The sequence below is a fragment of the Acanthopagrus latus genome, chromosome 9 (genome assembly GCF_904848185.1).
Source record: "Acanthopagrus latus isolate v.2019 chromosome 9, fAcaLat1.1, whole genome shotgun sequence".
Taxonomy (NCBI): Eukaryota; Metazoa; Chordata; class Actinopteri; order Spariformes; family Sparidae; genus Acanthopagrus; species Acanthopagrus latus.
Window position 1 is genome coordinate 9,040,604 of NC_051047.1, and position 18,019 is coordinate 9,058,622.

General features: G+C 43.6%; 1 protein-coding gene across 6 annotated transcripts in view; it reads right to left on the minus strand.

Moving 5' to 3' along the window:
- The window catches only part of dachd (dachshund d), a 127,436-nt gene that overhangs the window by 23,639 nt on the left and 85,778 nt on the right, over positions 1 to 18,019 (minus strand). For 3 of the 6 annotated variants that reach the window (XM_037110195.1, XM_037110192.1, XM_037110196.1), the window contains 4 exons: positions 17,249 to 17,401; positions 2,612 to 2,784; positions 1,984 to 2,134; positions 1,718 to 1,858 (listed from right to left, as the gene is read on the minus strand). In XM_037110195.1, coding sequence (XP_036966090.1) covers positions 1,718 to 1,858; positions 1,984 to 2,134; positions 2,612 to 2,784; positions 17,249 to 17,401 — 618 coding nt within the window. The remainder of the gene's footprint in view (positions 1 to 1,717; positions 1,859 to 1,983; positions 2,135 to 2,611; positions 2,785 to 17,248; positions 17,402 to 18,019) is intronic. The other 3 variants (XM_037110194.1, XM_037110197.1, XM_037110193.1) reach the window with 2 other exon arrangements.

Below are 18,019 nucleotides of genomic sequence, written 5' to 3' on the forward strand. Positions count from 1 at the left end.
CCATAAATTCAGCTCATGATCCCGCTAATTATTACTATTCACTGCTTCACACCCTGTGAGTGAAGGTCTAACACTGATCTTCACGTCAGCCCGGCCAACTGGGAACATACAGCCCAATGATTTCCATAGTGGTTTTAATATCATTATCAGCCTCACCCCACCCTGTCTCACCCAGCACAGCACAGCACTGCATGGCACCGCCCGCCCCTGATCTGCTCAAAACCAACAGAGAATACTAAAATCTATTATTTGCTTCATTTTGTATTTAATCTGCCTTGCTTAGTAGATTTCTATCTTTTTTTTCTTTTCTTTTTTTTTTTTTTTTTAACAAGCACTGCAAAACTCCTAATGAAATAACGCCAGCAATTAATTTAAAAAAAAAAAAAAAAAACATTTACTGAGGACAATGCGCTTGGGGTTCTGCATTTTGAATATTTTACCCTCCAAGTTCAATGTTATTGGAGATATTTATGCACTGATGTCAGAAATAATTTGGTGTATATGAATGTATGTTTTAAAGAAAATAAAACAATCCAAAATGTGTGTGAATGTCTGAAACCCATTTCTAGTGCTAACAATCAGTAGCTGCACACTTTAATACATGTAATAACTACAGTGAACTTTTTAAGACATGTTTTTTTAATGTTTTTTTTTCTTCAGTCAACAGAATATTGTGAGCTTTCCACACATGTAATTGCAGTGTCCTATCACAGCACAGAACACGACCATATGGAACTAAGCGATCTGAGCCTCTCAAAATAATTTCTGTCTTTCAGAAGCCAGTTAAAAACATTGCTGTATCTCTGTATATCTTTATTCAAAGAAGTTGTCATGAAGTGTCATCATATCATGTGTAGTATAAATGTAAATGTACAGCATCTAAACACAGCGATGCTGTTTATGTGGATGCTGCTCCAACTAGAATAATATGTGCTGGTACATCAAAACACATTTACACATCCACACACATTTACACTTACACAGGTTATCTCTGAAGTGCACATTTGATTTCTGTTCTCTAAAAGTTTAGGATTATTGTTATGGAGACATGATCCCTAAACTGACAGCTGAATGCAAATCCCATCAAAAGCTTAACATTTATAAAACTGTATTATAAATATTCAAGGTCTCAACTGAGAGAAATCTTAAGTGTTTCTTTTTGCGAAGGAATAAAAAAAAAAAAAAAAAAAACTAAACATACTAAGAATATTTTCTGGTGTGTCGGCAGCTCGAATTCCACTTCAGTTGTTTCAAAAATGTTCCTATACCAAAGTTCGTTCACACTTGACAACCTGACCAACAATCGTCTCACAGAGCTGTTCTGCTTTTTGTGACACATAAACCAAACGGGCTCCTTGTCTCCTCTGTTGGCTCAGTTGGTCCCCCTGCCTCTCATGACATTTACTGCATACAACAAACCTGCTCTGCTCTCCACGAGGCCTTCATCTTTGTTAATAGACTTAATTAAAAAAAAAAAAAAATTACAACTTATTACAAGCTCCTTGAACAGAGCCTGTCATAACACCTGTCCTTTTCATACGCTGTGAACGCTGAATAGAGGGAACTAAAACCTGACTTATGAGTCCTGAACTTCCGATACTGCAAGTTGAATGAACAGCTTTTTCAGGGTGTGTACTGAAAACGCTTGTTGGCACACGGTGGAACATGTGGGCTGGTAAACCGTATCAAACTTCCTTTTAAATGACACCTGACTCACCTTTGTCAGTGTGCATCCTCTTGTGTGCAGCTGCTTCATGGCTCATGTCGTGGGCCAGGTCTCCCTCTTTAGGCCCAGGGGGGATGTTGGGGGACAGGCCTAGCAGGGCGTGGTTCATGGACAGGCCATTGTGGTGTGCGGCTGGAGAGAGGATGAACAACAACAACAAAAAAAGCAGTGACATTGGGAACATCGCTCAGAGGATGTATTTTCCTCACCACATATTTGGGCAACTGAGTGTGTTGGGAGGTTAAGAAGAGACGTACGTATCCTGTCTGAGGAGCTTTCTGTGTGGGCTGGGGAGCTGGACACACTGCTGCTGCGGTGGGATGATGGGTGACTGCCCGGCCTCCTGTGGTCTTCTAAGGAGGGAGCAGGGGATGGACTGTCCGGCACTCGCTCCTGCAACCCCAGCAGCAACAGAAACAAAAACAAACGCAATATAAGTATCGAGTGCAGGGGCAGGAAGCACAGGGCGACGGATGCGGTGTGACTCAAGACACGGCGCCACGTTGCCAAGATATGAGACAGCAGCACATTACAATTTAGCCTCGAACTGGCACCAAACTGTTTAGAGGATTAATTAATTATTTTTATTATTAATTATTTTTTTTCAATCTGTGTTGATACATTTGTCAGAAATGTACACCTTAGGGAGTCATGACGTGGTGACTCCAGTAATTCACATTGGTGGAGGCCTCTGCTTACAGAGCACCTGCATGTTTCGATAACAATACTGATAATTGGTGCCAGTGTATGAACAGGCTTATCTCAAGACGAAGGGATATGGTCTACTGACATTTTGTCCCATCCCTGGTGTAGACTGAAACATCATACCACATAAGGTAGCAACTGTTCAAATTATTGTGAAATGCATTCCGTTTTAAAATTTACCTTTATAACAGAGGTGACCATTCTGGAGGGCAGGCTCTGGCCCTGTGCTGCGGCGGCCATGTTGGCGATGGTGCTGAGGTGGTTCATCTGGCTCATGGCCATGGTGACAGAGGCTGGGGGCAGGCTGACTGGGATCAGGGGGTGTGGCATCATCATGAAGGGGAGTTCCAGGCCTGAGACACATGAAGAGGTCGTTGGTTACTCAATGATGCGTATTACGAGTGAGACAGTCACAGGGGAAACTTCTGCAGGTCTGGCTGCAAACTCAAAACCTGCTGCTGTTAATTCGGCAATCAGTAATTCCCACCACTGAGATACCCTTTAAAATTGGTCTCCAATAACACTAAAGCTTTACACTGCCATCCATTAGGAAGAATGGTGGAATCGCTTCTCTGGTATCTTTCCATGTTAACATAATACACATAAATGTTTTACAGCACATGTTAATAATAGATACTACTGCAATAATAATAAAGAAAAGCGGGGATGATAACTATATACACAGTCATTCAAAGACCAAAGTTTACACAGCAATAAAGATGCATCAATTATTCTGCGATGAATAAAAAGGGCACATTATGGAAATTATCTCAATATTTACATATAAAGAAATATCTCTGTAAAAACAAAGGCAATCTTGAAAGCCATTACCCAAATGACTAGTTAAATGTGCTAATGACAAACAAGTAGTGTCAGACCACACTATGGCAATGACTTTTAGCTAATTATAGCAGCCTATATTCTACACTGGAGAGAGGGAGAGAGAGAAGAAGAAGACGAAGAAGAAGAAGAAGAAGAAGAGAGCAAGACTACAAGTCACTTTCAGCTCGCACAATAATGGGTTGGTTTTTTTTTCATTTCTTTCTCTTTTATATGCACTCGAAATTATTCCATTACAACATCAGAGATATCTTGCAAATGTTTTAAATTATTCAATTGCAGCGCACCAATGGACGCCTAATTGGGAAAAATTGAACCATTAGCAGTCGGAAAATGTAAAGAATGTCTAATAAAGATACCATAGGGGGTTCGTAGTTAGTCAAACTGTGGCTGTGCAGCGCGCTTCTGAATGGCTTAATGAAAACAAGCCAACTTTCAAAGGACATGAGCGCAGACAGAAGGTCAAAGCTAGGTGTCTGTACCCCCTCCCAACCACGACAGCCCCTCCCTCCACCCTCTGCTCTATGGGGACTTTGAACTGGCAGGATCAAAAGTGACTGGGAACAGTTTGGTCTCATTCCTCCGCCACTCAGATGCTTTCCCCTCAAATGCTTTAAAGAAAACCTCATAGACACTATTGGATCTGATTGAGCCTCTCTGTTGATTTTTCACTCCTTTTTTTTTTTTTTTTCCTCTTTTTCTTGGCAGCCCAGTTCAAGGTAAAAAGAAAAAGAAAGAAAAAAGCTGTGCGAAAGAAAGAGGGAAAAAAGAAGAAGAAGAAGAAAAAAAAAAAGATACCGCACTACAGAAAGCTGATCCGCAAAACAACTCCACTCTTCTTTTCTGACAAAACATCAGTAGCCAAAGGGCAAGGAGATCTGCATGGCGAAGCCTCTAAAGAGAAGGACACTGGTTGAAAATGAAAGGACATGAGAAGTACTCCTCTGTGTCACTCCCCTCCTTCCAAAAGAAGCATTGATTTCCATAAGAAAGATGGCATGCAGTTTCTCAGTGGCGAGTATTCCCAAACAATATAAAGCAGGGGAGATTAAAGAAAGGCGGAAGCCAAGCAGCACCTTGTATCAGCGCCTCTGCTGTAGCTCAGACTGAATCAATTACCACTCAGCAGGCTAAGCTCAATTAAAAAACACCACAGAGGGCCTGATTGCGGGGGTACTTACTGTAGGACAACATGGAGAGGTTTAGGCTACCTATCAGCCTTTCAAGGCCACTCAAGGGCCAGAGTGAAGAGACTTATTCTGCCTTTGAGGTGGATACATTACACCCATCCAATCAAACACAGCATTCATAAGACACGTTGGCTTTAAGCAGCCGAATTTCCACCAGATCAAGAAAAATATGAGGGGGAAAAAAAAAGGAGGGTCACATCAAATTGTATCTTTGCGGTATCTTGTCTTCGATGCCGTATGAATTTTAGTGATGTGTCTCCACCTGACAGACAGCCTGGTGGGGGGGGGGGGGTGGGCGGAACACTGGAGCTCTGTTCGCTCTAAGAGGTATTAGTCTCGCTTTCTGTGCCTGTCCAGCCCCTTTCATGTCACCCCATCCCAAAGCGGTGTTTCTCCCATAAAAGCCTATTCAGGCCACTGTAGGGGAATGTGCCACGGACCAACAAGGGTCCACCAAATCCCTTTATTTGTCGCTGAAAGGAGCCAGGTGAGGAGGATATTGGTTTATTCAAGGAATCTGGCATTTTTGCCGGACAGTCAAGTGTTTTTCGCTTCATTCATATGCAATTCCGTCCCATTTGTTAGATTCATTCCCGCTAAATGAAAGGATCATGAGTAACTGCAGTTCACAATCCTGAGCCATTTGTAACTTGGTAACAATAATAAGCATGGATTTTTGTGTTTTTCTTTGCCAAAAACAGAATCAACAAGCCTTAGTCAGACTCATTAATCACCTAGATATTGTGTAGATACTCCAGTGGGCGAACCGTTAGAAACATATTTGTCAGTTTGTGTTTATCTCCGATACAGAAGTTCAGACTTGATGAGAGGTGAATTCCCACAAGCACCCCCCCTTCTCTCCTGAAGGGCATAAACAATGCATTTGGAGTAATTTACCTGAAGTAAGCCGGAGGGACCTGCAAAGGTGAACTCCTATTTACCATCATTAAAACTACAAATCACTTAATACCAATATAAACAGCTCAGCTATTATGTCGTGCAGTGCTTGGGAGTTCACGCATGGATAAGCAAAGATCTGAATCACGGAGGATGAATTGAATGAATTAAAACAGCCCTTGGTAACAACATGATTAAAAAGCTGTTACATCAGACCCAAACAGCACGGCTGACGGTCGGTCCGATACCTAAAAGAATCACACCGCGGACAAAAGATTGAATGCTGAATGTTTTAAAATGATTAAAAAAAGAGGGCAGTAATTTATTTTGATGACAGAAATGATAACCTGCAGTGATTTGTGCAGCAGTTAATCTTCATCTAAACAGGACTTCAGCCTTTTCTGGCTGTCTAACCCTACAGAGGAAAATAAGAAAAAAAGGAACTAAGCCATTGTCATTGAAAATGGTATGGAGGTAGCAGCCAGCCCCTTACCCTTAACTCTGTTGTGGACAGATTTCCCCTGACAAAAATTAAACTAGCTCCTACTTGGCACTTTATTATCTCTTCAACTGAATGATTTATTGTTTGTGGAGCGAAAGAACCAAAGAGAGGGGGAAGATTACATTTCCAGCCAAAGCTCAGGCTTGATCTCGTTTTTTACTCCCTCTGTCCAGGAAAAAAGCTCCCGACAAACAATAATGTCAGCTGTAATTGATCGGAGGTCGCCGGCTGGGCCTGCAGTAAAAGCGCACTATTTAAGCGACAATCGGCCCTACGCTCTTCAGACGCTGGCTAATGAAGCTGTCTGTCTGGGCTATTTACCTTCTCTTAAATGGAAGGGGAGAGATGTACTGTAGGAGACAGGGCTGGAGAGGATCTGCCTCTCGCTGCCGTGAAATAGGACCTGCACATGCCTCAGGAATGTATAATTGGTTGGCGCAGCCAAAGCTGGGGATCCGGTGCTAATTAAATGACTTGTTTAAAGCCTATCTGTCTTTGTTTGGGAGGCTCTGGGCTTCAGAACAATGCATTGTAAATGCTGTTGTCAAACAAACATTCCTGGTTATCCTTTGATTTGAATTGAACAAGACAAAGGGCTGATTTGCTCAGCGCTAAGCCTTTGGTTTTCGTGGCGTTGAGATATTTTTTCCTCTTCTGATCTGTCAAACTGAACAGGACCATTCCAGTCAAGCAGCTAAATGAACTGACTCACTGCACAATGCATATGCAGTCCGCCGCTGCAAAACTAATCTCGGTTTTCCTCCTAATTGCGCTTGTAAAATGCCCCCATGTCGTGTATGTGTTTCTCCAACAAAGGTGAGACGGCGGCGCACACACATGGAGAGTCTTTGTTGTGGTCGTATCGAGGGTTTGCACACCGGTCCCTAAAGGAAATGAATGGCTCATGACAAAGTGTCTGTCATGCAGCAAGACATTTAGAGGTCTCTCCGTAGCGCTAATCAGCTATTCATCTTTACCATAACTGTTAATCTCCCCCCAAAATCTGAAGCCCCTGCCATGTGAGATGGAGGGGAGCCTCGCAGCCATTAGATCAAACATACGACACAGACTCCATAAATATGATGCCTGGCATCGCGGTGCCACTTTACACAACGCGAGCACATGCTTCCATATGCACAGAAAACACAAATGCTTCCATGCACGCACACCCGCGCGCACACACACACACATCCACACACGCGTACGCACATGCAAACAAGGAAAAAAAAAAAAAAAACAGACACACACAGATGGCAGGTTCAGTCAAGGCTGGTGAGTCCTGTTTCTCATTAAAATGGGGGGAGAGAGGAAGGTATTGAGCTTTGATGTAGCCACCCACAGCCCCTCAGTGTCATTGAATGAAACTTTGAAGCCTTTTGTGTTTACGCAGTTAATGTTGATAATAAAGCAAACATCTTGCCTTTGTTAAATACCTGCTGTACGCTCTCACACGCGTGCACACGCACACGAGTAAACAGACGCATAAAAAGAATGCATCTCGTGGTAACAAGGGGAGGTAAACATGGAAACATACGGTACACAGTCAAGACGGTGTGATGCCGTATAGATAATTGTGCATAGGTACGCGCGCGCATCGAGCAGGCCAGACATAAAGAAAAAAAAAAGAAAAAAGAAAAAAAAACACATGCCAAACAATTTCTTTTTTACGTTCCAAGAGCCGCGATGATTGGACACATTTCAATCTAATTCGCATCGGCAAACACAATGTGTTTTGCATGTGAGGATAAAGAGATACACTTCCCAATGATTCAGGTGGGCAAAGATTTCCTGCCAAGATGCCTAATGTAAGAGAAACCATGATAAGAAAACATTTCTGGTTTGATGAGGTAACATAATTGCTTTCCTACCCAAACCACTGGAGTGTAACATGTGGTAGAAATTATCAAGGAGACAGACAGAGGTGTTTGTCCTTTAAGTGTACAAAATCTAAGGCATGCAACTTTTATAGGATAATTTAAATCCGCGGCTCTAATGGCACGCATTCCTTATGAAAATTGAAAGATCAATCATGTCTGTGGCAGATCTGTTGCGGAGACAAAAAACAAAAAAAAAAAGTTCTTCCTATCTTTGAAGAGAAAATGCTAAACACGTTTCGCCGTTGCCCCACCCGCAACCGGCCCCGCTTTTAGCTGTCTGTTTGTCTCTTTGCTGAAAATGTTAACGAACAGGGCAATAATCAAGCCATATGCTTGCATGTGGCAAATCTCATTACAGTAAATGACCTTTACCAACCAATGCCAACATCCTTGTGCTTGATAACGCAGGGCGTATAGAGTGTGTGTGTGTGTGTGGGGGGGGGCTGGAGACAATGGTGGGCTTGGTTAACGCAATCATGCACATGGCTGGGGGTGGCCAGGACAGCCAGGCCTTCAGGACACATTAGCTAACGCAGTTCGCTCCTCTAATTTGGGTCGGAACCAGGCTCACTTTACATTTGTCACACATCACTCTTGATGAATACGGCAACATCGGCGCGAGTGCAGCAACATCTGATCGCTGACAATACGGCGCGGCACGGAAAGAGCTGCGAGCAGAAGAGGAGAGCAGAAGGAGAGGAGAGATATTACTAGCAGCTGTTACTACTGCGGCTGCAATATATTCAAGCCCAATCAATAAAGCTCCTACAGACAGTGACACCCAAGCAGACAGAGGAATCATTTTCATCTGATACTTAGCAAAGGCTCCCCTTTTAAAAAGATTGCTTTCAGTCAATGACAACCAGTTGTCATTTGACCAAGGCTCCTGAAATGAAATATATTGACGAGCGTTATCAATCACGGCCCACTCTGCCGTCATATCACTTCGGGCGGAGGGAGGGACGGGGGGGATCAGTTTGCATGTGGTCATCAGATCATCTGTTTTAATTACAAAATTAGCATCACTACTGCCTGTACTCTCACATCCTCCATTACAATCACCTCATGAGAGAAAATCAGTAATGCCGTGTATAGCTTACAGTTTACAGCAGCGCTAATGAGTTCAAGGTGAACCGACTGTAACTCGGAAACTTTATTTTATCCCTGCAGTCCAACAAAATGTCATTTGTTTGGATTGGATTACATTTCAGGATAAGAATGAAGCAAAAAATAAATAAATAAATAAATTAAAAAAACAATGTTGCATTGAGGTTATTTCAATTTTTTTTTTTTCGTAACTCTAAACACAACACATCAAGAAATACCTTCCTCTGTTTGTTCCCGCTATGAAGGACATGCTGAGATTGTGAAAATTCCTTAACATTGTTTGAACTTGCACACTCTCTCCCCCCCTTTATCTTGGTCCCAGAGGAGAGGCTGTGCGATGGTGAAGATGTCTGGGCTCAGCGTGGCTGATAGCTCTATTTGGATGAGGGTTCCCATATCATAATTGAGAAGAAACACCTTTCGGTTCAGGCAACCGACAGAGTGCCTTCGTGGAACAGAACCAACTGTTTCGATCACATAAATGCTCTTTGATTCTCGCCCTGATTGCGGCACGGCCGGGCAGTGGGACATTTCTACAAGGTAATCACAGTAAAAGAGATTGTGGTTTTTGTTGTTGTCATCACTGTACTGTCATTACTGTCCCTGCGTACACGGCAATATCATTACTCTATGCTAATGTTTCCTCTTAGACGTAATCACGGCGAAACGAGAGCGCATCCGGGCTCTAACGCCGCACCATCTTAGCGGGTGTATGTCCAAAACTGCTCCGCATTCTGTGCAATTACACGCCGCGCATATTTCACATTACTCCAACCTGCGAAAGCTCATCATCACTGAAAGGTTGAATGTCATTTATTACACGTATCACATTTACACCAAGTGACATTGTCTTTTCAAATTGTGTTGATCTCTTCACTTTCAAAGGTCAGCCCCTTCCCTGGCTAAATTCAACCTGACAGAGAATAGTGAGGAGGGGACAGCCGAACGCATGCATCACCCCCGCATCAAAGCGCTCCAAATTAATCTATCCAATTAATGAAGAATGAGGCCTAATGTTGATGAGGGATGACAACTCGACTGGTCAGTTGTTTTTTATAGCTCTGCTCCTGCTATTGTGAACTAACCGCAAGAGACAATCAAACAAATATTTCCATGACACAAGGTTTGTCTGGTCCCCCCTCGCGTCTGTTCCCCTCCGTGAAGGCTGCAACTCCGCCGCCACTCAAAAGATGATAGAACTTGATATGGATCATTACGGAAATAATGTTTAATCAATTCCCCCTGTTATTGTAATCTATTTCTGCAGTTGTCTGCGTTTGTGTATTTTGTAGCTACATCAGTGTGCCTCACCATTTCTCAATCATGCATATTCAAGTGTTACGCTGATGCTTAACAGCCGACGCAACCGGAATTAGAACGAGGACATTAGACTTCATTAAAAAGAGAAATGATTATCAGGTTTATCTTTTGAAATGTCTATTAAAATGTGTGTGTCGTTCTTCACTTATCTGTCACCTGGCTCCCATGAGCCTGGCAGACTAATAGAGAGATGGTGAGGGCCAAAGCCCAAGAGAGAGACAGAGACCCATCAAGCTCTTTACTCAGGCTGGAAGGCTGTCTGTCTGCTCTGCCACTCTCTTGTCTAGCTCAGTGTGTCTGATTCACTTACTGCCACGACTCCCCTCTTCCCCCCCCCAACAACTGCAACTTAAAGGGACCCTATTTTGTCCGGAGCGGCCTCAATATCAGAATGAAGGTAAATCAAAACAAGCTACCTTGTAATTTGTGTAAATCAAGCGGGACCGTAATCCGTCGCAGTCAAAGAGGTGTTATGATATGTTCGCGAAATGAATTCCATTCAGCCCATGGCTACAATCTAGTCTCTCTCAAGAGCTTCAGCTGACAAAGGCTCCCACAAGAGAGCTAGAGAGGAAGATGGATGAAGTTGCCCCTAGACACTCATATCAGGTCAGTATGTGCTTTATCCCCTAATGGTTAAGGTTAGGATTGAGTAGGGGGTGATACTAGATCTGAGCCTGAGGGCCATTGTTCCGTCTAGAGGAGCAGGAAGTAGCCACCATCCTCCATCATGGCCCACATTTAGCTGCGTCGGGCCACCACCAGCACTAGTGCAGCTAGCAGGTTGGGGCGCGCAGCTAGCTAGTTGGATGTGTCCTTCCACCCAGAGAGCTTTATTATTAGAAAGGACATAAACAGACTAATTAAATCGCAGCAGTGGAGCTGGGCTGACAGCTGGCGCAGAGAGTGTGACCAAACAGATCCCTATCAAAGTGCAGGAGCAGTGTCTCTATATGTGTCCTGCTTTTGTGCGCGCGGCTGAGTCTGTCTGACGACACGCATGCCTGTGTGTTCTGTAAGTATACGTCCGTGCGCAGCTGTTAATTTCGCCCATTTCTGGACTCGCGTTTATTTTGTAATTGATGACTATTTTTTATTTTTTTTCCCCCACTGTAATTGCATTCATGCACACTGTCACCTTAATGTCTTATTTATCTGTCGAGCGCCGAGCACGTTGACTTGCTGATATGATCCAAAATGGTACAAATGCTATCCAGCAGAGCAGTAAACACTACAGTAATTAGTGCGTGGTCTCCAGGCTGACTCCACTCAGCTCTGCAGCGTGGCCAAGCACGGACCCCATATAGAGAGGAGCCTAGTTATGCATTGATCTTAGAAAATTAAGGCTAACTGCCCCAGATTGCGGCGTCTTGATGTACCTTCTGGATGAGCAATGTACTATACTTGTATTGTTTGTAGAGTAAACAGGATGATTTGGACTCGCTGCGCTTTAAAATGAATACGTCTTGAATAATTAATGGCGGCCCCCTTAAAGCGTTGTTATCTGTGTGACCGCGAACGCAAAACCACTGATGATGAGAAAATATGGTTTTAACAAGTCAATAATGGTGAGTGCAACAAGAACGGCCTAATCAATGAGGCTGCAACGTTTGCAAACAAGGACTTGAATTATAACGCCAATAATTGATCGCTTCCATTTTTTCCTCCCTCCCTCCGTGTGATGTCATTGTTTATTGATTGCTTCCTGCCAAGTGAGGGATGATGGGAAGTTTCAGAATTTGTTTTTTTTGCTATGACTTTTGCCCCCCCCCCTTCCTCCCCACCTTTCCATTCTTTCTCCTCCCCCCGACTCACACCCCCCCCCTCCCCGTCTCCATTTGAAATTTGCAAGCTGTAGCACCAGCTTAACCAAAAAGGATTAAGTCCCATACCCAACTGAGAACACAGATAATGCTCAGTAATTGGTAAAAAATGAAGATGAATGGGACAGCTAGATAAGGACCAATTAGCTGCTGGGAGTGTACAGCTGTGGTCTCCTCACAGAGCGCTCTCAGGGGCCAAGGCCCCCTCTTTCTCTCTCACGCGAGCATGTACACACGTGCACACGCTAACACACACACACACACACACACACACACGCCCCAAAACACAAGCGCGAGGGTGGGGCTTGCAGAAATTAGCCTGATGACCCTGGGAAGAGCGAACGATGCCTCCTCATCATCTCACCCAGAACCTCTTCTCTCAACTCTCAGTCAGGCAACACTCCAGGTACCTGTCACCATTCGTCCAGCCTCAGCCTAGCATGTGGCTCTCGGCTCCCTGTTGGGGGGCGCAGGCAGCCTGGACCGACGCCGCAGATGTGATACAGAGGACGGTTAGGTTTTGAAGTGGTGTTTATGTGAAAACGCGACCGCTTACTCTTCTAAGTCGTGGTGGTGAAGGGCTGAGGGTTCATTCGGAAAAATGTTTAGTTGAATCTGACAGTAAGCAGTGGCCGTTGTGTCTCCGCCATCTACCGCTCTGTCTGTCTGCGAGTTGTTTGGTCGGCATTGTAGGGGCATCATCTGGCTGATGACAGCGGAATTCCCATATCTAATTACCAACAGGATTTCGGCTCCATTAGAGTTGTGTGGTGAGGAGTCAGATGAGTGGCAGGGCAGCACCCAGTGGCCAGAGAGAGACAAGAGGGCGAGAGACGGAGAAGTAGCCGAGACAGAGTCAAAAAAAACAAAAAAGAGAAGAGAGAAGGAGGAAAGAGGACAAGGGTGAACGCCGTCTTATCTTTTCTTCCCACTCCTTCTCTGCAGGTCGAAGAAACACTTTATTTTCCTTCCACGGCTGGGAAAAAAAAAAAAAAAGGCAATTCCTTCTCTTGAAATTGGCAGGTGTTTGTTAGTGGGCAGCTGACAATATTTTCTCTCCCAGTAATGAAGGTTGTGGCTGGGGTCAATGCACTGGGAGGGAACGGCGGGCTGTTTATCCCCCTCAAGGCCCAGCGCCACACGTGTTTTGCTTGGTCTGTGATCTGTAATTGTGGCATTTCCTGAGAGGCGCAGCGACAATCCACATTGTGCTTTGAGAGGGCTCCCTCTGCCCGACTAAAGAGTGCGAGGCAAAAAAAGAAAAAAAGAAAGAAAAAAAAAGGCAGCCCCCCCCACACAACTCTGACTCCGTCTCTTTTTATATTTTCATGTCACTCCATCCGCATTTCTCTCTTTCACAACCTTTTTTACCCGTCCCTCCCTGAGCATATCTGTGTCTCTCTCTCCTCTCACTCAGGCTTGTTTGGTTATTTTGGCTGTTTTTCCCTTATAATTAATAACACTGATGCAAACAGGAAGGTCTAATTGTGATGAATATTTAATGCGAGGGAGAAATATTAGCCTGTTCAATTTACATCAACACAAAGGCAGCGACAGGCAATCCAACTCTACAAACAGAACAGAGTGTCCTTCACTGGCTGGCTCCGGTTTGCTTTGCTTTAAGCGCTTCACAAAGATCTGCTTCAGACAAACACCGAGATGAGGCACCTGTATTTTAGCCCCGAGGAGGATTTTTTTTTTCAATGGGTTTATGTAGTGGCTCTTTTCTGATTAAATGGATGCGTGTCCTTAGTGGCATTATCAGAAGCCCGCTCATTATCATATCAATTCCTGTCGTGGTCGGTAACACCATTTGTGTAAGTAAACACATCCGTTTGTTGAGTCTTAGTTTAAAGCTGGATGATTATAAGGCTCCGGTCCGTTTTCCTCAGAGCAGCTGTGGTCTGAGTCTCTTAAAAAAACAGCATGAAGTCATGCCCCAGTCAGCACTAGGAAACAACAGTCAGTCCAGGCCCAACAAAGCTCCGGCCAAATACAGTTCCCCTCCTGCCCACTCCGTGCTATATCAGTCAAGTGATTTATACACTTGGATTGCTATTGGATAACATGGATATATTCGGCATTCACACTCAAAAATAGTTTGTACAAGCGGGCCAGTTTGAAACACTCTTGAAATGTTAAATCATCTCGCAATCACTCTTTCTCTCGTGAGTCAGTTCATATCTTGTGAGATTCCACAATGCTTTCATTAAAAATAAACATGTGAGTGGAAGCCCAGGGGCTAGATGAAGAAGACAGCATGCTGCTAGCTGTGTTTCATGGCCCCGCCGCGCCGAGCAGGCCATATTTCTCCGGCGTATTATCAGGATGACTCCTGCTGGCCACCCTGTCACAGGAGAGTGCTTGATATAAACAAGAGATTGCTGCGACACCCAGTAATCAATATTAGGATGGTTTCAGTACCAAACATCATTTGTCTCGGCGACCATTCCTTTGACCAAACGAAGCATTAATTCAAATCATAAATCTGAGCTGATTTAAATCCGAGGAGAGTGAGGGAGAGAGAGAGGCCCCTGTCTGACTGCCTGCCCCTAATGATTTATTTTCTACATTTCTGCGAGCGAGAGATTTGTCCATACTCACTGACAGGTCACCTTCAAACGCCAGTGGCAGACTGTTCATCACCATGCAGACGAGCATCTCATCGCTGCGAGTAAATATTAAAGGAAAAGAATCCAATTGATTGTGGATGGGGCCGAGAGGCGTCACTGCCATATATTTCACTCAGAGAGCTAATGCTGTGGCCCATGCACCCACACCTAGAGCTGCTCCCCCTTGCCAGAATTATGATTCTACTGGGAGCCTGTGTGGCTGGCTGTGGGCTCAAGGTTACAATTTAAATTGTAAAAAGATAAAACAGTTTCTTATTAGCTCCACTGCCACAGCCTTGCTGTTGGTACTCACATTTATCTTTATTTCCGTGACCTCGTTGGCTCGTATTCTCCCCCCTTTTTTTTTAACATACTCCATTCTCTTGGAGTGATGACCTCACACTTTATGCATTTTGCATTGTTAAATCTGCTTAGAAACGCATCCTGTTTTCATCCCCGCAAACCATAAGCTCCATGGTGTCAAGTATTACTGATGAAATGTATTCAGGAGTCGGGCCATTTATTACAGTAAGTGAATCAAAACCTCCATTTAGCAACCAAAGCTACAGGGATTACATTTGGTTTATAATTTGGAATGGCCTCATGAATCCGCACTAACATACATTATCATTCTCTTTAATGCACTAAGTGGTTCTGTGTGATATTACCCAAAATCCTTCTGCATTTTAGGCCTAATAATTAATTGAAATGGCACATAGTGAAAAACCAGTGCTCTCACAGCAATTCAATTAGACCTTGTTAAAAGCTGATAGCTTTGGGAAACTGTGTTCACAGTTTCACTTAGCTATTAAGAATATTTTTTTTTTCTCATTTCAACACCAAAGAGTAACACTTTGAGGGAAAACAAGACTTACCTCACCGAGGTGAATATTTACAGTGCATACACTCTGAAGAGAAGCAATATTTCACCATTTTATTAAGAAAACAGCGGTATAGTAGAGACAGCCTTGCAAGTCTTTGGTTGAAGTCAAGCTGTACTTTAAGGATTGTTTATTAGCTCTGGCAAAGAGGTGATACTTTTTTTGGTCCTGTGTATTTAATTTGCTGTTTTTTTTAAAGGTCCTGTGTGTAGGATTTAGAGAATCTATTGCCAGAAATGGAATGCAATATTCATAATTGTGTTTTCTTCAGTGCATAATCACCTGAAACTAAGAAACATTGTGTTTTCATTACTCTAAAATTAGACTTTTTGCATTAACAGAGGGAGAAGGTCCGCTTCCATGGAGCTGATGTATATACAAGTGTTCGTCACCTCCGATAAGTTTGGGTTTGAAATATTTTTTTTATGTTATAAAAAGGATGTAAAATAATATGTTTGACAGCACCTGAGTGGGTGGGTATATGGACAGATTCTCTCTGGACTCCAAATGACATCACATGTGCAATATTTCAGCACGTGTATTTCCTGCAACTTTCTCCTCCCAGCTAGCAGTGACATGATGTTTAGCTGCGAGCCGTCCTCAGACATGGCACAAGGATTTTTGTTATTAATGGGGTATAGCATAGTGCTTTATAACTAATGACACATTTTAACTTACATTTGACTTTGTAGCCTTTCAGGGAGGAAATCTTCCCACACTGAGCTTCCTTTAGCGTGCTCCAAGAGCACTTTAGCAAAGCCCTTAGCAGACACTGTGTCTGTATGCAAATTAACCAACCAACAGACAGACATGCTCAACTGGTCAACAATATTCTCAACGGTTAACCGTTTAATGGTTAACCAGTGACATCCCCAGTCCATTTTACTCCCACATACTTGGAGGAGGATAGCGGTTGATCATGGCTAGATGCCACTTAATACTTGACACTGGCCTCAAGAATAAGTTCAATGAACTTTTAGCGGAAAGTCATAGGTTGGATCACAGAACACGTGGTGATTTGGGGAAGTTTACAAAACACTGTTGCCTCACAACTATTGAGCCATTGACTGTAGAAACAATTGTATTGCTTTCTGGATGACTCTATCAGTAAACACCTATTGCCCCCCATTTGTTAGTTCATTACAAATTTGCATGAGCCCTGAAAAACAAAAAAAAAAGAAGACAATTTTTATGATACGCCCTACCATTTTCCAATAATTGGTTGCCTGTTTCTTGTAAGTAGCTTAATTAACAGAAACTGCCTTAGCCCTTCAACAGAACAATGTATCTGACAGACACACACATTTACTCCAAGCAGTCCTGCCAAATCTGACTTTATTCTGTCCACAGGTTGCACTAACAAAAAATTGGTTCATTTAAAAAGCCCCTACTCGTAAGTCAGGTGTCTGAATTCATTTTTTTTTCATCTATTTTTCAGACAAGATTGAAGATTTGCTCACCAGTCATCGTGCATTACTTCAAATCAGTATGTGTATTTTGACACAGATGCAGGTCTAGATGCAGACACTCAAGTGTCTAAACATTTTCCATCTATTATTAATATAGCACATAGATAATCTGCAGTGTTGGAGGAGTTCTGAGTGTGTGTCAAAAGGGTGATTAAGTATGCAAATCTTAGTGCGTGTGTGGTGTGTGAGTGTGTGTGTACAGGCACATAAAATACTTTGCAGTGGGCATTTGTCTTCTGTTCAAGTGAGTGCGGGTGTGTGTTTGTGTTTGTGACAGTGTGCGTGAAGGGCATCCTCACCGACGCTGGAGCTGAGGTCTCCATTCTCTCCGTCGGCCCCATGGTGGTTGGCGTTGCTGTGGTAGCTGCTCATCGCCTCCAGCTTGATCTTCTTGACCTTCATGGCCTCTGCGATGGCTGCGTTGGCAGCTGCTGCCGCCGCTGCTGTCAGGCCTAGAGAAAGGAGGCAGAGGAGACAGAGCGCTTACAGACCGGCTACACGTCTGCTGGGGCTGAGCCACTGCACCTGCAAAACCTTTCAGAAACCTGCCCTGCCGAATTAAAAAAAAATAAAAAAATAAAAAAAGGGGGAGGGGGGCGCAGGGGGACGTTTGAAATAATAAAACAATGAATAATTTTATACACTATGGGGAATAAGCGCCTATGAGATCACAGCTTGGTTTTTCATCTTCTGACAGGGGATATCTTCACAGCAGGTTATCATGCTGATGGGATGGATCCCTGTGTGTGTGGCAGCGTATGATTTTTATGAATGTTTCACCGACTCCGGTATCCCCGGCCGCTATACTGATGTATTTGTACCTTGATGGGAACAGATGCAGTCACGATAATAGTGCATGATGCAAGCATTTTGTGTGTGCAACTTGTAATACAGAAAGTGTGCGCGTATATAATACGAGGGAAGCGTGATACGGTGTGACACCAGAGGGTCAAGGGAGCGAAAAAAGTGAGTACGAAAGTGAGACGGGTTCAGTAAGTGAACAAGTACACACAGAACTGTCTCTTAAAAAAATCATCTCATTGAGGGTATTTCAATGATACCCTCTAATG